This window comes from Pteropus medius, unplaced genomic scaffold, assembly GCF_902729225.1.
Source record: "Pteropus medius unplaced genomic scaffold, Ma_sr-lr_union100, whole genome shotgun sequence".
Taxonomy (NCBI): domain Eukaryota; kingdom Metazoa; phylum Chordata; class Mammalia; order Chiroptera; family Pteropodidae; genus Pteropus; species Pteropus medius.
This window is the reverse complement of record NW_024343732.1, coordinates 642,363-670,150: the sequence shown is the minus strand read 5'-3', so window position 1 is coordinate 670,150 and position 27,788 is coordinate 642,363. Positions and strand designations below refer to the sequence as shown.

The window sequence follows — 27,788 nt, the reverse complement described above, 5'->3', positions numbered from 1 at the left end:
TGGGTTTAATTCATGAAATTTAATGTAATCGTGACATGAACACAGATGGGGGTAACCAAGCACAGATGCGGATGACCCATGCCCCCCACCCTCCAAGGCCAGCGGCCCTCACTGCACCCACCTCATCAGATGTGGCTGCGTGACATCATCACGTGGCACAGGCTGGCCCTGGGGATGTGCCTTGTCGAAGCCTATGGGTCCAGGCCAGGAGCCCTCAAGGGGCCAAAGTGCTGGGTTTTGGCCCCATGTGGAGAGCAACACACTGTGGGAGGAGGTCAAGGAACAGGGGGTACCCTGTCCTAAGTGCTGCCCGAGAGCTTCAAGATGAGGGGCAGGAGGCGCAGACAGTGAGATTCACACAAACAGCGATGAAAGAAGACGAAACCCCAGAGCCTCATAAACCACAACGGTCAGCAGAACGGGGCGGCGGCCCTGCTGCAGCCTGGCAAGCGTCTCCCGACCTTTTTTGGTGCCTGGGAGGTAAACAGCCCAGAGGCTGCACGTGAGCACTGGGGGAAAGATTCTACTTCCTCTTCCCCAGACTGACTCGGGGCAGAGACAGGACATCTGGAAGACGAGCCTCTTCTGGGAGAAGGGGCTTTGGTGACAAGTGGTGATGAAAGAACAGGTGTGCCTGGAGGAGGAGTCTCCCAGCAGGGCTGGGAGGGTGGCTGGTGTCGGGGTGCCCTCCTCCTTCCGGTGGGCTTGGCAGGCCTTCCTCCCAGTGCTTCCACCAGGAGCCCCCATGCCAGAGCTGGGGTACTGTCCTCTCACTGGGTCCGGAGCTGGTAATCTAAGAGGGAGGTATGTGTGAGGGCCACCCCGGGGCAGCCATGTGGCCACCGGGGACCTTCTTGGGACCCTCTCACCCCCGCCCCATGAGTGGGCTGCACGCACCTCCGTTCTGAGTGATGTAACGGACCCAGGGCAGGGCCTGGTAGCCACTCTTCTCGATGATCTTCAGGTAGCGTACCTGGGGCACACACACCAGAGTCCTGAGCATGCTGTGCTGCCCCACCGGCCCCCCTTAATCACTTTCACCAAGGTGGGGGGAGAGGCTGTGGTGAGTGGGCGAGCACAGGCCGCCAAACCCAGAGGAGGGGCAGGAGGGCATCAGCCTGTCTACGCCATGCCGAGGCCGTGGGAGGGCAGAGCAGTTGCAGAAAACGCGGCCAAGAGCCAGGATGTGCTCATAGGCATAGCACTCAGCAGATTCCTGGAGGAGGGGTCCAGGGTTCTGTCCCCTGGCAGGTTTTCCCCAGAGGGGCCTAGGAAGACCGGCCCCACCGGGACGAGTGTGTGGACACCAGAGGCTCAAACTCTAGTTTCGGGGGCCAAATGCATCGTTGGGCTTGGAGCTGAAGCACGGGGCAGGTCTGAGTAGATAAGTGTGGGCCTCTTTCTGTTGGGGCCCAGGCTGCCCGTGGGGAGAGGCAGAGCTGGGGCAGGACCACGGCACCTGAGACAAGCCGACAAGAATGCTTTTCTAAGCTGGTTGCATTGCTGTGTGTCACCTGCAACCCCTGAGGCCTAGACTGACTTTGAGTTCCTGAGAAGCCCTGTGGGGCCTGTCCACATCTGCTCTGGGCCCCGGAAGCCCTGGGCACGTACCTGAATGCCGGAGGTAGTGAAGTAGGGGATCTCGAATTTGACGCTGATAGGGGGCTTGCCCTCCTTGTCCTCAGCCTCCACGCTGGGCAGGCCAAAGTGGGCCCGCATCAGGTACTCCTTGCCGCCCTGGGGGAGCAGACAAGAGTGGGGATGACCAGGCCAAGGTCTTGACCCAGCTTGGCCAAAAGGCTATCAGCCCGGCCACCGAGGCCCTTCCTGTGTGGCCAACAGCCACTCAGGGTCTCAGCAACTCTAATGCACATACACGGATCCTCCAGGCCTCACAGACTGCCCCACCAGTCCCATTGGGCAGACCAGAGGCCATGCTAGAGAAAATCTTAGAATTCTAAGGGTCAAGAGAAAGTTTCACAGCTTCCAGGGAGAGAAAACTAACTGCCTCCGAGAAAATGAGACCAACTGGTCTTGGGAAGAAAGAAGAGAGAGGGAGAACGCAGGTGCTAGCTACCGTGGGACATGAGTCCAAGTGAACACCCACGTGCCCAGCATCAGGATGGTGTGACAGCAAGAGGGAGCTGTCAGAATGAGGAACGGGAACAGAAAGCGGCAACAAAAGAGACGAAGGCTGGGGGCTGACCGAGGAGCTGGCCCCAGGTCTTGTTCCTGGAGGGCGAGTAACGGGGTGGCTCTGGCCCCAGAAGCTAGGCAATGACTCTAGGGATGGGTCCTGGAGCAGGGCCAAGAATGACTGGAACCTGAGTCCTGGCCACAAAGAGTAAGGAGCCTCGGTCTGGTTGTCTACGCTCCCTGAACGTTTTGCCCAGAGCAGTGGAGACCAGGCGGAGCACAGGTCTTGTCACACATGGGACACTGCTATCTTGGATCTCCAGGGCTCTGGCAGCAGGGTTGGCTGCCAACCAGGGCTGCTTCTGCCCCAGAGCAGGGGCTGTCCTCGTGCCTTGGGCAGAGCCACGGCTCCCAGCACTGGGCCTGTGCTTCTCTCCCCGGGATGGTGTGCTCACTCTCTGTTCACGGCCGCCAGGGCCTGTGTGAGAGCAGGGACTCTGCCTCAGTCTGACGTGTGCTGAGTAAAGGCTCTGAGACAATGAGGGGAGGATGATGTGGTCTTAGCAACAGACAAAGCAAACGGCAAAGAAAAAATATCAGCTTCATCAGCATGTATATGAAACAATAACCAGACCAAAAACCTGAGACTTATAAAGACAAGGAAAAATGATAGCAAAAGAACGTGCAGAGAAGTAGCCCTTTTGGAGGGTCGAGAGAGTCTGCACACTCACCTCAAGTAGGTCATGTTGACATACAGGGGTTTAATTCTTCTATTAATGGGAAACACTTATAGGTTGGCTTACAGACCAAAACCCAACTCTATGCTGCCACAGCGGAAAAAGGCTAAACCAGTAGGAAGAACAGGCAAAGGCAAACAAAATGGAGTGGGAGCTGCTGCCACAGGGACAGTTCAGGGCAAGAATTACAGGCCACAGTCTTAGAGGCTATAGTTCTATGATTCACAGGGAAGCTATAAAAGTTATGAGTATCTATGTACCAAGTAACATGGCAGCAATTTTGTAAAGCAAATGCTGCAAGAGATGTGAAGGGAACCAGAGGGAGGCAGAGCCAACCCAGCTCTATCTAAGGGATGTTGTCACGACACAATGGCAGACCTCATGGGCACCATGTGACAAACTTTCTACTCAAATAACAGAAGCCTTATCTTCTTCTAAAGTCCATATGGGATATTTACAAACTCTGATCTTATACTGGCCCACAACAAACACTTCTAAAAATTCTAAAAGTAGTAACAGTACAAATAACATTCTTTGACTTTAAGGTACTAAATCTATAGAGTGAGGAGAAAATGGAAAACAAAAGGCCCTTCCATCATGAAATTAAAAACAAAACAAAAAAACCAGAACTCTATTTGATTACAGAATTTCTAGATAATGATGATATCAAATATTATGTCAGATTCTATGGGTTATACAGCTATGGCCCTTGCCTCAAGAAGAACATCTGTAGTTCAAATACAACATACAAATTTAAAAACAACAAAAAAATCGAATTAAAACATTTAACTCAACAAATTAGAATTAGAAAAAAGGCTAAGAAATTAAAATTAAAGACTTGTAAAATGGGAAAATATTACAAGTTAAAAAGTGAATCTGAAAAAAAAAAGACACCACTAGATGACCTTATCAAGGAAAAAAGGAGACACAAATATACAAAATAAAGACCACTTTCTACAACTTTGTGTAGACAAATTTGAAAACCTGCTTAGAATGGATCATTTTATATGAAAATATAATTTACCCAAACAGACTCCAACAGAAACAGAAACTCTAAATGGCCCAATTTCTATTCCAAGAGACAGAGAGAGTAGCAAAGATCCAAACAGTCACACACTCGAATTCTATCGACCATCTCAAGACCAGACAATCTCAAGACTATTTAACTGCCCAGCAGCAAGAGAAAGGGAAACAAAAAGTTATGAAATGGGCATAACATTGATACCTGATAGAGACTGTACCGAAAAATCAATCTCAGTTATGAATAGCAATGCAAAAATCCTAAATGCAACAATGTTAACCAACAGAATGCAATGGCACATTAAAAATAAAATATACCACAAGCAGGTGGAGCTTACCAGAAAGCACAGATGGTTTGAGATCCATCTCATTAATAGGTCTGAGCTGAAAGAGACACTGAAGAGGCAGCTGGCTAAATTTCTTGCCCATTTGTGCTAAAAACAGCAAAATAGGACTGGACTGAGTCTGCAGTCAAAGTAGCTTTGAACTTAGAGGGGAAACCCTGGTGGCTCCAGTCGAGGGCAAGGCTAAGGGGCTGTTCTCTACACCACCACGTAGGAGCCCTGGAGGCAGAAGCAATGATGCCAAAAGCCATCAAATGCCCAAGAATAGGAGAGAAAAGGGGAAAACTTGCATCTGGCTGCAAATGATATAAAAAAGAATATCTGAAAACCTATGAGAATCAAAAAAACTACTACAAACAAAAATTCCTGTAAGGTACCAGGACACAAAATTGCCACACAAAAATAAGTGAACTGTTGGAAGATAGAATGGAAGAGAAGACCCCATTTACCAAAACATCAGCTTAAAAGTCATCTTAATGAGAAATATGCAAAACCGTTAGTAAGCCCTGGGGGCTCCAGGGGGCATGGAATGTTCTGTGGCTTTGACTGATGGTTCCAGATACACAGATGTGTTCTCTCTGAGAAAATTCATCACAATTCATTTGTGTACTTTTCTGCATGTTATACTTCAATAAAGAGTATATATTTTTAACTATGGGAAAACCACATGGGGTATATAAGTTAAACATTAAAACATTCCCCAAAATCACAAAGGTGACAGTGGGACAAAGCTATTGGATAGGATAACTCAGCCTCATAAAGGTATTAATTCTTCCCAACTAACTTATAAACTTAGTGCAAACAAACCGATTCTAAAATTCATAAGGAAAACAGAACAAGAAAGAACCATCAGGAAACAGACAAGCAATAGGGGTGGGAGTAGACCTGTCAGGTGTTAAAATACAGAATAAAACCCAAGTTCAAACGTGGCCTGGCTGCAAAGACAGACAAGATGACGTTTAGTAAGAGACCTAATGCTGCCCAAAAATTTGACATGTGATCAACACGGTGTTTCAAACCACTGGGGAAAAGATTAACTTTCTAGTAAATGCTGGTAGGAAACTATATAGCCATTTGGAAAAAGATAACATTAAATGTGTACCTCACCCCGTTTACCAGACCGTGCCCTGAAAGGGATTAAAATCTAAGGTAAAAAATGCTACTGGACAGGTTCTAGAAGCAAACAGGGGTGAATTCCTTTATTACTGAAAATGGGGAAGCCTTTCAAAGCATGACTGAAAATCCAGACATGATGAAAGGAAAAGACTGAGAAATCTGAGTACATTAAACGACAATAATAAAACAAAGAAGCAATCCAAAAAGGTTACACAGCAAAAAACAGCAGAAGCAAAGTCAAAAAAGATAAACACCACACTGGGGGAAACCATTCACAACTTATATCGAAGAAAAAGTATAATCTTGTCCATGTATGAAGCGCTCTTGAGAACTAAGAAGAAAATGACCAAACTTGACAGAAAAATGAGCAAGAGACAGCTACTACATTTCCAAAGAAATTAATGCAAATGGCCCTCAGGCATAAGGAAAGGCGTTCCATCTTGCTGATAATGAGAAATGGCACAGAGAGGCAGTGGCTCTAAGCTTAGGAGACTGCGCTGGTGGAACATAAAACAGCACAAGCCCCGTGTAGGGAACTGGGAACAGTCTAACAAAATCCCAGATCTGTGACCCAGCAATTCCACTTCTGCATCGACTCTGGAGCTACGCTTCCAAGCAAACAGGCCCAGGGCTGGTCAGAGCGGTCTTGCTAAAGCCAAAGATTACAAACAACTTAAATGCCCTTCGGTGGGGAGGTGGCTGAATAAAGACAGAATAACTGCTACCCAGTGGAATACTATACAGCTGAAAAAAAGAACAAGGAGGATCTCCTTATATTATTTCTTCTAAATGGTTAGGAGAAAAAAGCAAGAGACAGAACAGTATTTCTCCTCCTTTGGGCAAGAAAGGAGGAGAGAAATAGTAACATGCTCTCTTATAGTTGTTTCTTTGTACCAAAAGATACTTCCAAAGGTTAAGACACAAAGGAACAGGCTTTTCCACAATGGGAAGAGGGACTGAGGGGACAGGAGCAGAAGGGAGACTTCTGGGTCTCTTCCTCTCTTTTAGATAGTTTTGACTTTTGAATCACATTAAGAGTTTTACACATTTAAAAAATTGAATTAAAAAAGCCAACCCTGAATCCAAGCATATATTGAATTGGTGATGTGGAGAAATGGATACGTAGAAATATATGTATGTAAGACTGGTTTTTGCAGTTCTGGGGGCATGTCACCTGAAGTAATTCAGCTCTGTGTGGTTTTCACCTTGATATACCGGTAAGTTCTTTTGGCTTTTGAGTTTTAGGATCACTGTTTGTGTTTTTTTTCCATTTTGATTTGTTTTATACTCATGAAAAACACTTCAATGGTTTCAAAGTCAAATGAAAATTTCAAAAATAGACTGAAACACAATGAAACACAGGCTACAAAATAAGGTGCAGTCCACACTGGTTGGCATCTAGCCCCTGGCCATGTCTCTCCCTCCCCTATAGCTAACCATGTGCTTTCTCTTTTGATTTATTCTCCCATTGTGTGTGTGTGTGTGTGTGTGTGTGTGTTTAACATAAATGCTATTTTAAACAGTGGCAACAGTCAACAATCTAGGATGGTTATCACGTCCTCTGTAGAATATTCTATTGCTGCCAAAACTGACCACCAAGAACATTAGTCAATGACCTAGAAAATACTTCTGATACAAGGCTGAGGGAACAAAGGACACCGGGTTGGCTCTACTCCTGTTCACAATGTCAAACAAAAACACATAAAAGCACCAAAAGCCTAACAGCAACTCTGTTATGGTGACGGGATGATGGTCTTTTTTTCTCCCCTTCCTCTACTGTCTACATTTTCTGTAACATGATTAGATTATGGTTTTGAGGGAAACTGCTAACATACAAAAATTCAAGGCCCTTGAATGGCTACATGTCCAGCTTCTTTAACTCAGTTGGGGCTGTCCCCGAGCCCCGCCAGGGTCCAGACAGAGGGGAGAATGTGGAAAAGCAGTGGCTAGCCAAGCACCTGTGTTACAGCTGAGGACGGTGTGATCGGCACAGGCGCACACCTGTCCTCCAGGCTCTCTGGGCGCTACTCCTGGAAACCCAAACTCAAGTGCTGAAAATCCTGAACACAAGCCAGGCAGCCAAGCCACGGGCAGAGCTGGCACAGGGCACAAAGCGCTGCACATTCCTGGAGCTGGAGCTGGATTCCTGAAGCTCGTGCTGCTCTGGCCTCAGGCGGTCTGCTACTCTCCAGGGAAGGGGAATACGATCCAGAGTATCAGAGGGGGAAAGAAGGAAGGAGGGAAGGAGGGTGGAGTACGCCCAATGCTGGAGAGGAAGGTGGCCAGGGCTGAGCCACCCTCTGCTTTCCCAGAAGGCTCCAGCTTTCCTTCCTTAGCTCTCCATCCCCCACCCCCTCTTGACCCTCCCAGAAGCCCAGGCTGGAATCCTGGCCCCACGTCCTGTCTTGAGGCTCTGGGGTAGGGGCTGTAGGGGGAGGATCCTGCAGCCTCCAGGCCACAGCACTGTAATGGGCACGGGGAGCACGTGGGATGTGAGTGAATCCTAGAGGGGGTGCCCCACCAAGTGCTCACCGGGAAAGACTTGATGGACCACACGATCTCGCTGTTTTCAGGGACCCACTTGACGCTCCCCACTGTTGTCTTGAACTTGGGCGAGTCGGCGTCATTGGGCACAGGGATGTGGATCTCCACGTTGTTGGCCGTTGACCGCCGCTTGAACTGGCTCTTGGCCTGGAGAAGAGGCCCACAGTCAAGGTTGTGAAGGGTGAAGGTGAAACAGCCCAGCCCAAACCCAGCCTGCCCAACAAAGACTATGTTCCCCTCAGCCTGGCCTGTGGGACCCTCCTCCGATCTGATCCTCAGGTATTCTCAGGCACCGCCCATGCCCTTCTCACCGTGAGAGGCTCCCTCTGCCTGACTTTGGAAGTTCAGTCGCTGCCTTTCTGCTCACTCAGCCTTTGGAGCTCCCCATACCTCCCTCTGGCCCAGTCTTGGCCTCCTAGGACTTAAAGGTCTATATCCCCAAGGCTGGCCTGGGCTATACAGGGTTTATTGAGCGGCAGGAGTGCTCCACTTGGCAGGCAGCAGACCTTCTGGATGCCTGTACACAGGCCCAACACAGTGGCTGCACCCAGGACCTGAATGGTGTGTCTTTTTTTGGTGCCCTGGTCCCACCTCGGAATCTGAGCTCACAGTGAGGCAGTGAGGATGACAGCCGAGGGCCTCACTCCTCAAGATGGGAGTCACAGAGCCCTATGGTGGCCCGAGCACCAAAGGCCCTGGAGGAGAACACACACAACAGGAGGGGCTGTGCCCTGTCCCCCCATCACTGCCCTGTCCCCCAGGCTGACGCTTTGCACAGGATGTACACGCACCTTGATCATGTACTCGATGCGGCTGTGGGAATGCTTTTCAATCACCGACTCGATCCATATCAAGGGCTTGACCTGCCGAGGAGGGTGGAGATGGCACTCACACCCGGTCGTGTTACAAAGCCCCGCTTCACAGACAGAGACCGAGGCCTGGGGCGATGGGCCATTTGCTCAGGTGTGAGCCCAGTGTGAGCCTGGCACACTGCAGCCTGGGGCTGCACTAGGCAAGGCTGGAGTGCAGATCCGAGTAGCAGGGAGCTCTAAGGGCCTCTGTGGTAATGTGGAGGACATCACCGGGGCTGTGCTAGTGGGGCTGCCCGGGAAGGGGCAGTGGTGCCAAAGGGCCCTGGCCCCTCACAAAGCTTGGAGCCCCAGATCTTCAAACACAGGCTCTGTGCATCCCACCCTGGGTGTCACCTCGTGGACACGAGACACCCTGGATGGGAACTGTCTCACCCCAGGGGAGGGGCACCTGGGGCACTCACGTGGGTGTTGAGACGGTAGGACATGAGCTCGAACTCGCCGTCGGGGGGGATGAAGGAGATGGTGCGGTCGTTCTCAAAGCGGGACAGCCGCACACACTGGTGGAACTTCACATCCTCCAGCTCCACTGACTTGCTTTTGCCTCCTGACGGGAGGTGGGGGTGAGGGTGGGACAGACCCAAGGCCTTGGGGTCACTCTCAGCAACACTCCCACTGCCTGGGGCCCACCCCTGGCAGAAAGCAGAGCTGTCCCCAAATCTGCAAAAGCATCTTGGGCCATGAACACCCAAGGGGCTGGGTTCCGAGACAAACCCCCCCAACTTCACCCTCCCATCCTTCCTCACTCCCCGGAGGCCCCTTCAGCTCCTGACATTGGGCTCATGCTGAGGGCAGGGCTGGTCGGCCTGTTTCACACCAAGTCCCCAAGTAAGGTGGCTGCTCAGGACACGTTTGTTTAATGACTAACACACCCAGCTGAGGGTTCCTGTTGATAGTTCAGGGTTCCTGAGAGCCCTGGCCCCATTGTCTGTTGGATCTTGGGGTCCTATCTTGGTTTCCCATCTCACAGAGGGGCTGTGGGTGTTGAACCCAGCCCCAGGAAAGGAGTCGCCCTGATGGGCTAACCCCCGAGAAGCCCTCACTTCTGCTGCTGCAGAGGTAACTGACAACGCAGGCCACTGCACCCGCCGTGCGGGGCCTGTGGCAGGGGGAGCCAGGTGGTCCAGTTGGCAAATATGGAGCCCCAGCAATGTGGACCCTTGAGGCTGCTCTGGCCCTGCCCCAGCACAGGAAGTGCGACTTCCAGGCCAGGTCCCTTCTATTAATTTATTAGGTATTAACTTTGGGTATCATTTCTAGGTATTAATTTTCATAATTGTCTTATAAACAAGATGCTTGAGATCGTGTTCCTTCGCTCAGGTGAACGTTCCCTCAGCTCTAACTTGAGTCCAGGATGAAGTTGCCTCGGGGGCAAAGGCTGCTCTGTGCATAAGGCCCCTTGAGGCCGGGCTACTCACGGCCCGTGTTGTCGAAGAGGACCTTGTCGTTGAGGCCCAGGCGCAGCTCGGGCATGCCAGAGAGGAAGACCCGCATCTTGATGGAGCCCACGATCTCACTGCGCAGGACGTTGCCATTGGCACTGACCTGACGGGGAGAGGTAGGCGTGAGGGGAGGCTCCAGCTTGCCGTCCGCCGTCCTCCACCATGCTGCCTGACTCTCCCGGCCACCCCCATTCTCAGCTCCCTTCTCACTGTCTCCTGAGCTGGGGGAGCCTCGTTCGTCCCATCCAGCCTTCGTGCCAGGGTCCATGAGGCAGACACTCGTGGGCCCTACCCTCTAGGCCTCAGGCTACAGGGGTTCCTCCCTCATGGGCAGGCCTGCTGACCTGGGCCTGGAATCCTGTCTGAGGGATCTCTCATGCCCTCTGAGGAGTCCTGAATGCCTGGGGCAGACCTGGTGCCTCGTCCATGTGCCAGGTCTGCCCTGCCAGGCCGTGCACTTGCTGGCCTAGGCCGGGCCTCTCAGAGCAGCCAGACTTGCTTTTTTCCAGATCCTTTGTTTCTCCCCGTGAGGACTGCGGAGGTCACCAGGCCCACATGCCCAACGGCTTGTTAAAGATGGTGCTCCCTGGGCCCTGACCCCTCCCAGTTCCCCGGGCTGCCCTGAATGAAGTCTAAAAACCACAGATACAAAATAGCAATGCACTTGAACAGATATGGTCACGATGTTCACAGACCAGGCTGAGCAGTTCCTCTGCACCAGGGGCCCTCTCGGCACCCTCAATAGTCTGTGAGGTGGGGCTATGACTTAGGCCACCCTGCAACTCACGTGCCAACTGGGAGGTATCTTAGAGTGCAATTAAAACTCACAACAGGCTGATGGGCAAACCCTGAGACTGTCCCAGGCTGCTAGAGCTACTCTTTCATGTCCATTTTAGAGATAAGGACACTGAGGAGGGAGCTGTATACCAAAGGCACAGAGCAGGTGGCAGAGGTGCTGGGGCCACAGCCCTGACCAGCACCCCAGAGAGGCCCTCTGCCTAAGGCCACATTCACATGAGCATTGAGACTGAGGCCACCCAGGCCACTCCTCAGAGGCACCAGCCACGCCTCCACGGTGGAGGGCCCGAGCTTCCTATCACTGCAGAGAAGCAGGAAATTCTGTCCAGTCTTCAACTTGAGGGTCCCAACAGCAGCGCGTGCCCCCACGAAAGCCCTTTCCTTCTGAGAGGAACGGAGAACAGACATCAAGTGGATGACAACCCTGAGATATTTACAAAACAGGACAGAAGGCCCTGCAGGGTCTGGCTCGGTCACCTCTATCGTTCACTATACTCTGGCCGCACTGGCCTCTCGCTGTCCACATCCCAGCAGGCAGCTCCCTGGCTCCACAGTGCACAGCATCTGCCGCCTCTCACCAACCCCATCTGCCTGGCTCGTTTCCCTTCTAGTGAGGGGCTGTGCCAAGCTGCTCGCTGCTGGGTCAGCATGGAGCCAGTGCCCGAGGGCAGGAGGCACTCAGCAAGCACAGTAGATGTGGGTCCTCACTGTCTGGGCTCTGGTAGGCTGCCACTCCCACTTGCCTAACTCTGTGGGCCTTCTGTGCTCCCCCCGACGGTGACTGTCCCCAATCCCCTTGGGGAGTCAGAACCATATGGTCTTCTGTAACTGAACACATGAGGTCATAAACGCTGGGAAGGCAGGACCAGGAAGTGGAGACAAAAAGCCATGCAGCCCACAAGGCTAATTTTGACCCTGGGCGCAGCAATCAGGATAGATTGGCCTTCTCAGCTGAGGCGTGAGCAGTGTTCCAAAGCCGGTGCCTTCCCTGGGGTGGGCACAGAGGAAGTATTTGCTGAGGGGTTGGCTACTTGAGTGTACCACTCCATCCAGATTTCTGGAATCTAGAGGCCGATGTTGACTCAGCTGCCAGCTCTGCAAACACACTTAGGAAGGAGGCATTCTAACATGCCTGGATGTGCATACGTGCCTCATGCTGCCTCATGTATGAAGGAACAGAGTCCTTCAGGTACAGCCACATGTAGGGACGCCTCCAAACCCCGACTGTGAACTCTCCACACTTTCCCATGCAGCTGTTTATAACCTGCTCTTGGGATTTGCTTTTCTATCCAGGACACCCCAGAGGCAGATGCACCATGTTCTGGGCTCAACGAACAATTCAGACCAAGGTCCTCAGGCAGGAAGGAAACACAGTTAGCGAGGCCACGACCTCACCCCTAGGCTTAATATGAAGAAATACAGTTATGTTAAGTCCACTGGGACTATCTCTTTGGGAAGCACGCTCAACAATGCCATGTCTGAAATCTCAGCCTCCAGAAATCCTGCCCAGGTAAAGGAGGTACTCAAAATGCACGTCTGAGGATGCATGAGCATGCTCATTTCTTCACCATTTGTCACAGTTGGAATGAGCACACCTGAGTGAGCCACATGACAGGACTGGCGCAGTCATCACGGGCTGCCCATACGGTGGAGGTGGGGCCATCTCTGATGCAGACAGGCTGAAGGTGAGGTGGAGTTGGCTTGCATCCCTTCTCTGCCATTACCTTCAGCCATGGGCAACTAACTATGAGAAGACTGAAAAGCGCAGCAGGCAAATCCAGAAGGAGGCAAGAACGAGCGGTGCCCCTCCCTGCCACACGAAAGCACAGAGCAACCCGGAAGTGGAAGTGAGCACAGAGCTCTCAGAAGCCTCCAACTCTGGCTCCAGAGCCAGAAGGGAAACTTCTGTCACTCAGGGGAGTACAGAAATCTCCCATTTCCCCCTCTTCTGTGCTTTCTACATCCTAGGTCCCAGGCAATCTAGCCACTGTTCAGAAAGGGTAGAGCAAGCCCAAGATTCAGGCCCAAGTGCAGATAAGTATGACAGAGTGGGGATCTACAGCCCTACGTGTTTGGCCACAAAACCAAAAAGGAAAGCTGCAAGCAGCCCGAAAGTACCAGACAGATGGCAGAGAGTGAGGAGTTCAGGAAAGCAACCCCATGGAGTTGTTTGTGTCTCTAGAGCACTCTAGAACTGGGCTGCAGGAACGGGATCCTTATTAGCGCCCCAAAAACTTTGAGAACCAAACTTCCCAGTCCCAGACTGACCACTGGGCAGTGTATACTTGGGAGAGACTCAAATTACATATGGCACGAAAGCTTTGAAAACTGAGCTGACTGACACTATGGTCTACAGAGTGGGGGTGGGGACTCGTGGCCTAAACTGAGCCAGGTCAACTATTGGCTAAAACAAAAATATCAACATTTTCCATATAATTTAAATAAGACCTAGAATCTTATAAGATAATGTTCAAAAAGTCCAGGATATAATCTAAAATTATTCGGTATACAAAGAACTATGAAAATTCAGCTCACATGGAAAATACAATCGATAGACACCAACACTGACATAGATATTGATCTGGATTATCTGACAAAGACCTTAAACAGCTATGATAAAAACTGCAAACACTCTTACAACAAATGTTAAAATAGAAAATCTTAGCAAATAATTATGATATGAAGAAGAATCAAATGGAAATTTTAGAATGAAAAATGCAATAACAAAAACTCACTGGATGGGCTCAATGGCAGAATGGTGATAAGAGTAAAGGGTCAGTAAACTTGAAAACAGGTTAAAGGAAATCATTCAATCTAAAACAACAGAGAGAAAAAAATATGGAATAAAATGAACAGAGCCTCAGGAACCCATGGGACAATAACAGGTCTAACATTTATGTCACTGGAGTTTAGAAAGAAAAGAGTGAAACAATGAGAACAAATTTGAGGAGATAATGAAAATATCCCAAGTTTGGTGAAAGACATAAACTTACAGATTCAAAAAGTCAAACAAATCCCTAATGTTAGAAACCCAAAGATATCCACACCTAGACACATCATAATCTAACTGCTGTAAACTAAAGCCAAAAAAAAAAAAAAAAAAAAAATCTAGAAAGCAACCAGAGACAAATAATATGGTGCCAACCGGAGAATATGGATTCAAGTGATTGTGGATTTCTTATCAGAAACCGTGGAGCCCTGAAGGAAGTGGCATAATTTTAAGGTGCAAAGAGAAAACAGTCAACTCAGAATTCAATATCCAGTGAAAATCTCCTTTAGGAATTCAGGAGAAATAAAGACATTCTCGGATGAAGTAAAACCAAAGGAATTTGTATCCAGTAGACCTGCTCTAGAAGAACTGCTAAAAGAAGCTTTTAGATGAAAGAGATATGATACCAGAAGGAAACCTGGAAAATCAAGAACGAAGGCAGAACAACAGAAATGGCAAATATCTGGGTAAATATGGAAGACTATTCTCCTCCTCTTGAATTCTTTAAAGTAAATGTTTAACAACTGAAAACAAAAAGTTTAACATGAATTGTCTGGTGGGGTTTCAATGCATGTAGATGAATATCTAGGACAACCCTAGCATAAAGGGGTACTGAAGTTTCTAAATTTTAATTAAAGTGGTAAAATACTGATTCAAAGTAGACTGTGAAAAAGTAAGTATGTATTTTATAGCAATCACTAAAAAAGCTATACAAAGATATAGTAAAAATCACAATAAAGAAACAAAATAGAATACTAAAAATGTTCAAATAATCCACAGAAAAGTTAGGAAAAGGAAAACAAAGGGATGAAAAACAGAGGGGACAAAAAGAAAATAAACAGTGATACAGCAGATTTGAATCCAAAAAATTCATAGTAACGGTAAGTAAATGCGCTTTAAATATATTGATTAAAAGACACAGACTATCAGAATGGATTTTTTTAAATGACCCAATTATATATCGCCAACAAGAAACTCACTTCAAATATGATGCAATTGTTAAAAATAAATTTTTTTTTTTAAAGTAAAAGGATAGAAAGATATATACCATGTAAACACTAATCAAAAGAACTCTGGAGTGACAATATTAACAGCAAAATAGACTTCAGAACAAAATGATTACCAAAGATAAAGAGGAACATTATATAATTAATGATAAAGGGCTCAGTTCACTAAGAAAACATAAGGATCCTAAATGTGCTTGTATCTAATAGCAGACTTTGAAAATATGTGAAGCAAAGACATAGACAAATTCACAATGACAGCTGGAGATTTTAATACTCCTCTTTCAGTAATACATAAAACTAATACACAGAAAATCAGTGAGAATTGCTAGAAGAACCAAATGATGCCTTCAACCAACTAGATTTAACTGGCATTTATAGAACATTCCATCCAACAAAAACAGAATATACTTTTTTTCGAGTATACATGGAACATTCACCAAGAAAGATCATATTCTGGGCCATTAAAACAAACCTTAACAAACTTTAAAGATCTGACATTATACAAAGTTTATTCTTAGACAATAGTGTAATTAAAAATTCTGACAAATAAAAATTTGCAAATTTAGAAACTAACCAACACCATATTAAATAACCAATGGGTGAAAAAGAAAGTCTCAAAGGTAAATTTGAAAATGCTTTGAACAAAAGTGAAAATCCAACATATCAATTGTGGGACGCAGCTAAAGCAGTGCTTTGAGAGAAATTTATAGCATTAAAATGTTTATACTAGAAAAAAAGAAAGGTTTTAAAACGTTATCTTCAGTTTCCACCCTAAGAAACCAGAAAAAGAAGAGCAAAATAAACCCAAATCATGGAGAAGGAAATACTAGAGCAGAAATCAGTGAAACTGAAAACAAAAACAATAGACAAAAATCAATGAAATCAAAAACTGATTCTTTGTAAACATCAGTAAAATAGATGAACCTCTCACAAGACTGTCAAAGAAATAAGAAAGATGACATAAATTACCAATATTCAGAATATCAGTACAAACCCTGCAGACATTAGAAAGATAACAAGGGACTACTATAACAACACAATGCATATAAATGCAATGACTTAGATGAAGTGGAACAACTTCTTAAAAACAACCAACTACCAAAACTCACTCAAGATGAAACAGAAAACCTGAATAATCCTGTAACTATTAAAGAATTGAAATTTATAATTAAAAATATTCTGAAAAAGAAATTTCCAGGCTCAGATAGTTTCACTGGTGAATACCACCAAATAAAATTTAATATATACAACTTAAAATAGCTTCAAAAAAGTAAAATACTTAAGTATAAATCTAACGTGCATGTTAAAAACTACAAAATGCTGATAGAAAAGAATCAATGATGACCTAAATATAGAGACATGCTGTTTCATAAATAATGAGACTTACTATACTAAAGATATCCTAAAGATATCAATTTCCCCCCAAATTGATTAATAAAATTATTTACCACAATACCACTCAAAATCCCAGCAGACATTTTTGTAGATATAGACAAGATGACTCTAAAATTCTATACAAAGGAACTAAAATAGTTAAAACAACTTTGAAAAATAAGAATGTTGGAGGAATCACATTATCTGATTTTCAGATTTACTACAAAGTTAGCCATCAAGGCAGTATGGTATTGGCAAAGGAATAGACATACAGATCAATGAAACAGAATAGAGAGCCCAGAAGTAGACTCACACAAATATGGCCCATTGATTTTTGACAAAATGCTAAAGTAATTCCAGGAAAGGATAGTCTTTTCAAAAAATGTTAGAACTGCAAAAAATTGTTTTATATGCACAAAATGGATATAAACCTCATATCTTATGTAAAATTTAACTCAAAATTGATCATAGACCTAAATGTAAAACTATAAGACTTTTAGAAAAAAATTTAGAAGAAAATATATATGACTTTGGGTTTGGCAATGAATTCTTAAGACATCGCACCAAAAGCACAAACAATTTTTAAAAAATTGATAATTGGACTTTCTCAAAATTAAATATGTTTGCTCTGTGAAAGACACTGCCAAGAGTACAAAAGGACTAGCGACAGACCGGAAGCAAATATTTTCTAATTGCATGTCTGACAAAAGACTTATATCCAAAATATATAAAGAACTTTCAAAACTCAACAATCAGAAAACAAACAACTCAATTACAAAATGCTCAAAAGACATGAAAAGATACTTCTCCAAAGACAATATGTAGGTGACAAAGAAGTACATAAAAAGATGTTGAATATCATTAGCCATTAGGGAAATGCAAATGAAAGCCATAATGAGATACCACAACATACTATTAGGATGACAAAAATAAAAACACTGATCAAGAATGTGGAGTGACCAAATCTCTCATATGTTACTGGTGGGGATGAAAAATGGCGTGGTCAATCTGGAAAATAGTTTGGCAGTTTCTTATAAAGTAAGAAACATACACTTACATATGACCAAGCAATCCCACTCCTGGATATTTGCCCTAGAGAAACAAAAACTGTCCACACATAAGCCTGTACATGAAACGTTTACAGCAACTCTATTCGCAACTGCCAAACACTGGAATCAACCCAATGTCCTTCAGTGGGTGAATGGATAAACACACTGTGGTTCAGAATATAAATAAAGATAAATAAATGTAAAAAGAAACAAACTTTTGAAAAATGTAGCAACATGGATGAACCTTGAAGGTGATATGCTAAGTCAAAGATGCCAGATTCAAAAGGTCACATACTGTAGGATTCCATTCATATGACAATTTCAAAAAAAAAAAAAAAAAGACAAAACTAGAGCGACAGAGACCAGATCAGTGGTTGCCAGGAGTTGGGGATGGGCAGGACCGTGCCACCACCAAGGGAGAGCACAAGAAGGTTTCCAAGGTGACGGCGCGGTTTAGTGTCCTGAAACTGATTGTGGGTACACAACCCTGTACATAGGCTAAAATGCATAGGTCAATTTACCTAATGATAATTTAAAAAGTTAAAGTAAAGGAAAAAACAAATATATACAAAACAGTAAAACAAAACAAAAACCCAAAACAGAAACAAAAAATGTTATTTTGCAGAACCACATCTTATGCTCCCAGTTTTATAGAACAATGTACGTTTGTACAGCTATAGAATGAAGCCCCAAAGGATGACAATGAATTCTTAAGCAAGGTGGTCTTTCTGATTAGAGCCCTTCACTTTCTAACTTTACATATTGCTTTTTCTTTTTAAACAATGCACATGTATTGATTCTAAATAAGAACAAAAGCTAATGAAGATAAAACAAGCTCGCATTGCAATGAGTGGCCCAAACTGAATTCTGCTGATCTGCTATCACATGGAACCTAAATATTTCTTAGGGCTTTGATAGTTTTAAAAATCTACTTGCTTTCATAACAATCATGGAGAAGATAAGATTTTAAAAGAAGAAAGAAAAGAAAGGAAGCCTACCAAGAGGTTGACTGACTCGATGACATCCAAGAACACCTCGTTCTTCCGGTACTTGATGCCTTCAGACCGCCAGGACACTGCGTTGGTGACAGTGGCTGGGGGCCGTGGGGCCCCCGTTTCCAGTTTGTGGCCTTCCTGAGTGATGTACCTGAGAGAACACACTCAGATTTAAGATGCCCGGGAACTGGCATTCTTGAAAACAGCCCCTCACTGTAGCAGGCTCCAGAAAAGGCAGGCTCTGGTTTCACCTGGGGCTGTTTAATTCAAAATTATCTTATGATTTTGGAAAAAACCAATACACTAAAGTTACAATGAGTGTACAGCAGGGGCCCCCAACTCCCCAGCCGTGGACTGGTACCAGTCAGTGACCTGTTAGGACTGGGCCGCACAACAGGAGGTGAGCGGCAGGCGAGCGGCAAGTGAGTGATGATTCATCTGTATTTGCAGCTGCTCCCCAGCGATAGCATCACCGCCTCAGCTCTACCTCAGATCATCAGGCATTACATTCTCATGGGAGCACCGGTCCCTGGTGCCAAAAAGGTTGAGGACCGCTGGTGTACAGCATTCATTTGGGGAGTCCAAGGAGACAGAGGCAGTGAGGAAAACCAGTGTTGGTATGCAGAGGAGACTAACCCCCTGGGAAAGTAACCTGGTGAACCCGCTCTCACTTGGGGAGCAACAGGCATAAGATGTGGGCAAATTACATGGCTTCTCTGAAAGTTCCTTTCCTCCCCTGTACAATGGGAGACAGAACCTCAGATTGTAAATAGACTGACTGTAAAGTGCTCACGCAGTGCCCCATTCACAAGAAGAGCTTAACCCATGGTGGCCATTATTTGAGGGGCAGGATACCAGAGAAGGCAAAAAAAAAATTTTTTTTTAAATTACAGACTCCTTTGTGACTGTTAAAACAAAAGCAGGTGACTCTAACAACCAGGCATTTAGTATACCTTCGTGGATGAAAAATAAAGACTTAGTAATAGGAAACCACTCATGCCACGCAGGAATGCTACATGAGAAAGGATCCCAAACTGCCACTGTTGGGACCAGCCCCCCAGGCCCCCTACCACGCCCACTCACTCCTGTAGAATCTTGCTGTCTGTGGTCTGGGGGTAGCCGAAGTCCATGAGCTCATCCAGCAGCTCATAGATGATGACAAAGTTGTCGCGGATGCTCTCCTCCTCCAGCTCCTTGAAGTACTCTGAAAATACCTGTGGTGTTGGTGATGGAAGCAGGCAGATGGGCAAGAGGAAGGATGAGGGAGGGATGAACACTTGCTCAAATCCGTTTGCCCCTCACGCTCCAAGGCCGGAGACAACAGCCCACATGCTGCATTCGCCTATTTCCCAGGTTTGGTGACGTGCTACGGATTGGGCCTTTGACTCAGGAAATGAGAGCAGCAATGTGGCCGCCTGAGAAATGGGAACCAGGCTGGGGCAGTGCAGGCATCGTGAGGCCTGGTCAGAAGCTCCGCATGCCCTGCGGCCTGCTCTCCTCCCCTCCCAGACAGACACCTCCAGGCCTGGAACCCCTTCCCAGCTTCTCTTTATTTGTCACTATAACTGTCACCCTTGGCCTCTGAGTCAGAAGTGACACAGGTGAGAGGCAAGAGCCACTGGGGACAGGACAAGTGGTCCTCCCAGACCCCCCGACCTCCGTGAGCTGCCTGTCTGTATAGCTGTGCAGAAAAACCCATCTTCCCCATTTCAACAGGAAATTAAGAGGCTCAAGGGAGAATCTTCCATTAGCATGAACACCAAAGGAAGGTCACCAAAGCAGAGGAACTGTAAGACACTCCAGGCGGGAGACCCGCCTTCTTCTCACTTCCCCACTCCCAGGCCCTGGCTGCGACAGCACCACCACTCCGCACTGAAGGGCCACTTGCTGCTCTCCCCCCACGCCCTCACCGCCAGACCAGCCCGTTCCGCAAGGGTCGGCACTGGTGCTCCTGCGCTAGCTGCACATGGCACCACCAAAGGCAAGAAGCTTTCCTGAGTCCACCCCAGGCCTCCTGGGGCCGATTCTCCACTTCCTTCAACCCCACAGGCCTGGCTTCTTCTTTTCTAGATGCTGCAGCAACCTCCTCACTGGCCTCCCTGTTGTCCTCACATTCTTTCCACTCGGCAGCCAGAGAATGTCTTAACTTAGACCAGGTCTCAGCAGTCTCTTGACTAAAGCCCTCCATCATCGCTCTTCAGACTTGGAATGAAATCTACACTCCTCACTAGGCCTTGCGTGCCTCCCCCAACCTCCACCCGTGGTCCAGCTCTGACCTCAGCCCCACACTCTGTCCCTGGCTCCCTCTGTCCTGGGCATACTGGCCTGTCTGACAACTCCTGCCCTAGGGCTTTTGCATGTGCTGCTTTCTATGCCTTTACATCTCGCTGTCAGCCCAGGCCTGGCATGTATTAGCTCTCTCCATGGAGGGCCTCTGCTTTGAGGGCCCCTGAGGAGATTCTGAGCAGAGCTCAGCTCTGCCCTCCTCTTGGTTACCTCACCTTCCCAACCCCTGACTTGGCTGGTCATCCTCCACCCTTCCACAACCAGCTGAGGGGCATATCTGTCCCTCCCACAGTGAGGGGGCACCCCTGCCCTGAGCCCCACCTTCTCCTGTCCATTTTCCTCTCCTCACCAGGGTGGGGCAGGCAACTAAGGCCGTAGACTCCCACATACAGGGCAGCTGCAGCTCCCCTAGCCCATTTCCTGGGGTTTCAGCCCCAGAACTCCTTGGGGATGCTGCAGCCCCTTGGGTGACTGGTACAGGGAGAAACACAGCAGAGCCAGAGTGATTGACACTGCTCTGGGGCCCCTGTGGCTCGACTCACCTGCACCACCTTATAGAGGAAGGAGAACACCAGTGACACGCACGCGTTCTTCTTGGAGGTGGCGACCACTGTATGGCGGCCACAGTCAAGGAGCATTCAGAGGCCTGGGCCACCACCTCACAGAGTCCGGGCTCGGAGCTTCCCCCAGCCCCACCCCAGCTAGTCACATCCCACCACATTGAAGGTGACTCCTAGGAGACCCTGCAGTGTGCGCTCTGCCGACCGATAGGGCCTCACTCCCACCACGTGCCCTCCTCCATGGTCCAGCCACTCCTGTCACAGCTTCTGGAGTGAGCCTCGCTTCCCCATGCAGAACCTTCTCCCAGGCCTAGTGTTCCTTGTGCCCATCCACCCCTGTGGCTGGTAGTCACCTTGCCTTCTTGCAAGTCTCCTCCAAGATGTCACCTCCTTGGGGAAGCCTTCCTGGGTCCCCAGACTAGATGAAATCTCCATCGCACCCCCTCCTCTCCTAACACCCATTGCCCTTGACATCATGTGTTCTCTGCCCATCTCCTCTGGCAGCAGGGCACTCCTAGAAGCCAGGGCAGGGCCTTCTGGCACCACTGTGCCTGAGCCAGCTCTGGGCCAGGGAGGGCAGGAGCTGGCAGCTCTCAGTTGCACATGTGTGTGCATGCCACGGAGTCCCCCAGGAGCTCCCCCGAAAAGGGATACGATACAGGTTGTTGTGCTTGATCCACATAAAGCGGACCCCACCATGGGCCAGGATGGGTGACAGCATCCCCTCCTCCTCCTTCTCCATCAGGATGGGCATGAAGTGTTCCACTTCTGACATGTCCACATCACCGCGGTAGTTCCGGCAGATGAGCACCTGGGTGGGGTGGTAAGGAGGGAAGACGCTTTCATTTTGAGTGCCTGGGGTGGAGGTTGAGACCCACCAGCTTCTCTCCCTCAGAGGACCCTAATCACGCCCCTGTCCATCAAAGGCCACCTGATCACCATCCCCCAAGGAGTTTCCAAGGAGTGTATTTCCCAAGGGAACTTCCACAGGGCTCGCAGGGTCTTCACGGGGGACTATAGGAAGGGAGTGGGGCAAGGGTCCAGAATGGAAATGCTCGGGAGACACCAGGTTCAGCAACGACCTGTAGCCTCTCACTGGAGACCTTCTCAGAGCCTTTCCTGTGCTGACTCACCCTGCTCTTCTGCCTGTGTCAGGGTGCCTGTTCGGGGGAAACTGCTGACTTCGCATTTGCTAGAACCCCTGTGGCCTGAAGAGAAGCCCTTCTCTCTTTCACAGCCTGTGGGTTTGGATACGCAGCAGCCGGAACGCTCATCCACTGCTGATGGGAACGCAGAATGAAACAACCACTCTGGTAAAGTCTGGCAGGTTCTCACAAAGCTAAACCAGCTTATGACCCAGCCATCCCTCTCTTAGGTATTCACTCAAGAGAAACGAAACCATGTGTCCATGTGACGACTCGGACATGAATGCTCGCGCAATTTTATTTTAAATGGACCCAGGCTGAGAGAGTGCTCATGTCCTTCAACAGGTGAACAAAGACACAAACCACGTCTATCCACACCATGGGACACTCCTCAGCCATGAAGAGAAGCGACCACTGACACAAATGACAGCATGAAGGAATTTCCAGATGGCTGGGTAACGTGAAAGAAACCTGACAATGGACGGCACATCCCGCTTAATTCCACTTTTATAAAATCTTAGGAAATGGTCACAAAAAACACATCAGTAGCTGCCTGGAGACGGGATGGGCAGAGGGCTGGACACAAGAGGTATGAGGAGTCTTTAGGGGGTGACAGAATGTGTGCTTATGGCTTCCTGGGTATACACAATGACTGCTAGTCAAACTCTAGCCAGTTTGTTACATGTAAGTTACACCTCCCTTAAGAAATAAAAAGCTTTAAGGTTTTGCCAGCCTAGGCAAGGCTCTATTTGAAGATGCCACCTACAGCTACCTCCTGGGCCAAGGAGGACAACCAGCTGCAAGACTCAGCAATGCACTGAGATCATCAATGTGCTGAACGACCTGGGTACCACCTGCCTCGGAACCTGCAGTTTCATAAAATTTATCACTGTTTTTATCATTCCAAGCTGGGGGCAGGAGGAATGAAGTTAGGGAGAGAGACCACCTTCTTTTCCTAGTTTCTCTTTCATAGCCCGTGGGCAAGTGACCCTGTGCCTTCTTCCTGCTGAGGCTCAGGCCTCTTAGGGACCCAGCACCCAGTGGGTAAGCTCAGCCAGTGGGTAAGCTCAGCCAGTGGGTAAGCTCATGGGCACCTGGACCAGGCCCTGGCTGAGGGGCTGCCAGGTATTCTCTCATATACTCCTTGCCAAGAATATATACTGTCTCATACATTGCCCCAACCATGAGATAGGACTGCTATTTTTAGAGAAAGAGAGACAATGATGTCCAGAGAGGTGGTACCACCTGCCTGAGGTCACAAAGCAAGCAAAGCTGAGTCAGGATTTCAGCCTCACTTCTCACTCCCTGCAGGGCCACTTCTGCTTGCTAAACAGGTTTTTGGGCTTCCTAAGGCCCTCCTTCTTCCCTAGGTATCCACTTTTGGGTGCTGCTGCTGGCATGGAGTCCCCAGGCCCCCAGAGTGCTCAAATAAAGAGCAGTGAGCAATTTATCTGCTCTCTCTCACCAGGGATGCACAGAGGTCCACTCACTCAACAAGCACACATCGAATGTCTCTCTATGATGGCAATGTACTGGGCCTGGGGACACAGGCGATCAAGACAGATAAGGTCCCTATACTGAGGTACTTGCTTGGGGGAAACTAAGGGTCTCCTTGAGGACATGTCCTTCAAACTGAGGCCTGAAGGGATAGGCGGGATATAGGCAGAGGGACAAGCATGGCTGAGGCCATGAGGTGGGAGACATAGCCCTTACGGGGACCTAGGAGCACTGGTTAGGTGGAATGAGGATAGCCTTGGAGCTGGGTCCCAGAGGAGAGGACAAAGACAGGAGAAAGGACAGACTGGAGGAGGTAGGCAATGTTGAAGTGACAATCTCCTACCCCTGCTGTTGCTCTTGACCCAAAATTCCTTCCCCACAAAGAGCAAGAAGGGTCTTCGTAAACAGAAGTCAGATCAGGTCTCTCCCCTGAAACTGCTGTCTACCCCAGCCTCCCCTCACACCGAATGAACTGCAAGTCTGTCTCCATGGCCGTCCGGCTCTTCCCAACCCCTCCAAACCCTCTCTATCCATGCTCCCCTGGCTCATCCCACTCCAGTCATCCTGGCCCCCTCACTGGCCTCTGAGCAATCCACATATGCTCCTGCCTCAGGCCCTTGCACATGCAATTCCCTCTACCCAGAATGCCTTGGCCTGGCTCCTCTCACTTCTCAAGCCTCAGTTCAAATGGCACCTCCTCCAAGAAATCTTTCCTGCTTGCCCTGAGAGATCTATGCCCAACCTGACTTCACCTTCACTGCCCACATCATGGCTGCATTATACATTCATTTGTATCCTCGTTTATCATCTGTCACTTCTACAGACTCTAACACTCCCTGAGAACAGAACAGTGACCACTTCCGTCTCATTCATAGCTGTGTCCCACTGTCCAGAACAGAGCCTGGCCCATGGTAGCTGCTCAGTAAATGTCTGTGCAATGAATGTGGGGTGACAAAAAGGCCAGGATAATGCCCAGGTTTTCAACAATGGCAGTCCCATGGATGGCAGTGTCACTCGCTAAGATGGAAAGAGAGAGCAGGTCTAGGGGGTGGTAGGAGTTCATTTGGGAGATGCTGAGTTTGCAGTGGCTGTGGGACCTTCACTGTGTCCTGGAGGCCAGTGGGTTTCCAGATTAAGTGCTCTAGACTGTGGTACAAATTTGAGTCACTGGCGTACTGACATGAATCAAAGCCAGTCTGAGGAGAGGACAGTATGGGCGGCATGCCTAGGCCTAAGCCTGAGGGGCCAACATCCAAGGGAAGGGCAGGAGAGGTGGGGCCGGCAGCCTGTGAGACAAACAAGAGGCAGAGAGTGCAGTGACCTGGAGGCCAGCAGAAGCCTGTTGAGGAGGAGAGTGGTAGTGGTGTCAGAAACTAGAGAAAAGCAAGAAAGATAAGGAAAGAGAAATGTAGTGGAGAGATTTCTATCAGCTTTGTGTGGCCACGCTGGTTTCCTTGGCGATCAGAGGCTCTGGCTAGCAGATGGACGTGTGGTCATATATCTCTTGACGTGCCATGACCTTATTTTGGATTAAATGCAGTCTGTGCAAGAGGCAAACTTTTGAAGCATGAGGTCTGTGGAGAGTGGAATGATAAATGACGTGATGGCTGCTGAGGGTGGGAGGGAAGCCGGTGGCTGGCCTTGAGCTTCCCACAAGGCAGAACTGACCATGCTTTTCCTAGGCTACAATCTCCTTGTGGTGGCTTCTACTTCCTGGGATCAAAGTGGTCCCCTCTGGCCTTCTCTCCTGTCTGAAGATCTTCAACACCCACAGCCCTCCTGGCGCCATCCTCTAGGACTTTGGCTGTTTCTCATCCCCTGGCCCCATTGCAATGCCTCCTTGTCTGCCTAACTGCCACCTGGTCACCTTTCCAGCTCTTCCAGGAAACATTTTGTAACCACATCTCCAGCCAAAACTGAGGTTAGGTAATCACATTACCCGGGGCCTTGTGCATGCCCTTGTGGCTAACTGGATCTGATCATCTGGATCCATGTGTCTCCCCTGCCAGACCTCTAGGCCTATGAAGGCTAACATGGACTGGGGACTCTGAATAGTGAAAGCATTTGCCCAAGGTCACACCCCTGAGTGACAGAGATGAGTTCGGACCTCAGCCTTAACTCCAGAGTCACGGTGAGATGGTCAGCACAGGGCCTGGTGTATGCTTGGTGCTGCTGAAATATTTGAAGGAACACATGAGCTGTGACAGGCAGCCTGTGGGACCTCTGGGGACACAGTGGCCAGGGTGGAAGTAAGAACATGTGCTACCAGGACTCAGAAAACACTATCCACCTAGCTCCTGGCATGCCCTGTGTCTTTCCTTGCCTCTAAGAAGGCCAGGAAAGAAGCTCAACACTGGGACTCACTGGTTGACTCTGGGTGGCATTCAAGGTAGGCAACCCACTCAAAGGACTCTGGGAAAGTGCTGGAGGTGGGGAGTGGGGCAGAAAGGGGCAGCCGCTTCATTTTCACTCCCCCTGCTTGTAAGCTAACTAATACCCACCCTACCTAGGCCCAACACCCACAGTTCTCTCACTGACCTACGTGGGACTTAAAGTTTAATGTTGTTGGACCTGTTCTTGTTGTTCCCAGATGTAAGAGGCCAGATACTCACTTGCCTTCCACCCAGCAGGATGGACTGGGGGAAGGCAGCAGCCTACTTCTGAAAGGCTTCAAGAGCCCTCCTTTAAGCAGCTTTCTCAGATAGCCCTGGTAAAGGCACCTGGGTCCTAGTTATGTCCGACTTCTCTTTCATGTCTCAGCCCAACTTGTCACTCCCTCTGGAAAGCCCTCCCTGACACCCAGCAGAATTTGACTCTCTCTATTATGTCCTCACTGCTAAACCACTGCAATTTACATTTATCTGTGCTTTTTGAGATAAGTGTCCCTCTCCCCCACCAGACTGTGAGCTCCAGAAACACCTGACTCTGATTTTGTTCACCCAAGGTAGCACCCTGCATGGCACCTAGGAGGTGCTCCTCAAATTATCAGCTGAATGAACAAATGATTCTGGGCTCGACTCCTAAACCTACCACTTCTCTGTGATCAGTGTGACCATGGGCAGGTTATGGAACCTCTCCGTGCCTCAGTTTCTCCGTTCTGCAAAATGGTTCTTCCATCACCCACCTCGACGAATCTTTGTAACTTAATGTCACAACGAACGTTAAGAAATTCACACACAGACTGGCACACAGAACAGCCAGATAAACAGAAGCTGCAGCGCTCCCAGAGGACGGGACTGGCTCGAGAGCACACTGGCCCCGATACGCTTTGCCACCTCCGGTCAAGGGTCGTGCGGCTGCTCGGCTCTGGGCCTGGCTCTGAAGCCGACTGCGGCCCGCCCTCCCCACGGCCCCCACGAAGGCCTGAAGCCCCTGCCCACAGCAAGAGCTAGGTCATGCAGCCAATTACCTAGCAACGAGGTGGGGCTCGAAAACCGGAGACCCCTGCCAGGTAACCTAGCAACAGGGTAGACCCTCAGGCGAGACCTATCGGCTTCTTTACTTAGGACCAAGGTGGGTCCCATTGGCTGGTTGCCTAGCAACAGGGTAGGGTTCCCCCCGAAGGGCGAGGTCCCCGCCAGTTGCCTGGCAACGGGGAGGGCGGGGAGCCCTCCGTACCTTGCCCTTCAGGTCCAGCACGTAGACGGCACTGGCGGACATGGCGGCTGCGGGAAGCCCCGGCAGGGGCCGAGGCGGCAGCGGCGACGGCGGGGATTGCCGGGCGTTGGGTAAGGCCGGGCACGCCCCACGACGGTTCACCTCCACTTCCGGGCCGCGGAGCCGCGCGCGGACCGTTATGTCCGGTCGAAGGAGGAGCTGTGAGGAATGCGCAGGCGCGGGGTGGAGTGTGCGCCGGCGCAATACGCCGGGTGTGACCTTA

At 48.8% G+C, this 27,788-nt stretch overlaps 1 protein-coding gene across 1 annotated transcript; it reads right to left on the bottom strand.

Moving 5' to 3' along the window:
* On the bottom strand, positions 1-27,697 carry AP1M1 (adaptor related protein complex 1 subunit mu 1). Its single transcript, XM_039867703.1, has 12 exons — positions 27,527-27,697; positions 21,921-22,077; positions 21,249-21,316; positions 19,504-19,634; positions 18,424-18,571; positions 10,185-10,311; positions 9,171-9,313; positions 8,689-8,760; positions 7,886-8,044; positions 1,612-1,737; positions 898-973; positions 1-793 (listed from the first exon to the last, which is right to left on the bottom strand). The coding sequence occupies exons 1-12, from the start codon at positions 27,566-27,568 to the stop codon at positions 771-773; spliced, it is 1,272 nt and encodes a 423-aa protein (XP_039723637.1). The 5' UTR covers positions 27,569-27,697; the 3' UTR covers positions 1-770.
* Positions 27,698-27,788: the final 91 nt, after the last annotated feature.

Coding starts and splice junctions, on each gene's coding strand:
- AP1M1 (XM_039867703.1), bottom strand. CDS start 27,568: ATGTCCGCCAGTGCCGTCTACGTGCTGGACCTGAAGGGCAAG. Junction 22,078..27,526: donor TGCTGGACCTGAAGGGCAAG/GTACGGAGGGCT, acceptor CACCCCACCCAG/GTGCTCATCTGCCGGAACTA. Junction 8,761..9,170: donor CCTACCGTCTCAACACCCAC/GTGAGTGCCCCA, acceptor CCTCCTCGGCAG/GTCAAGCCCTTGATATGGAT.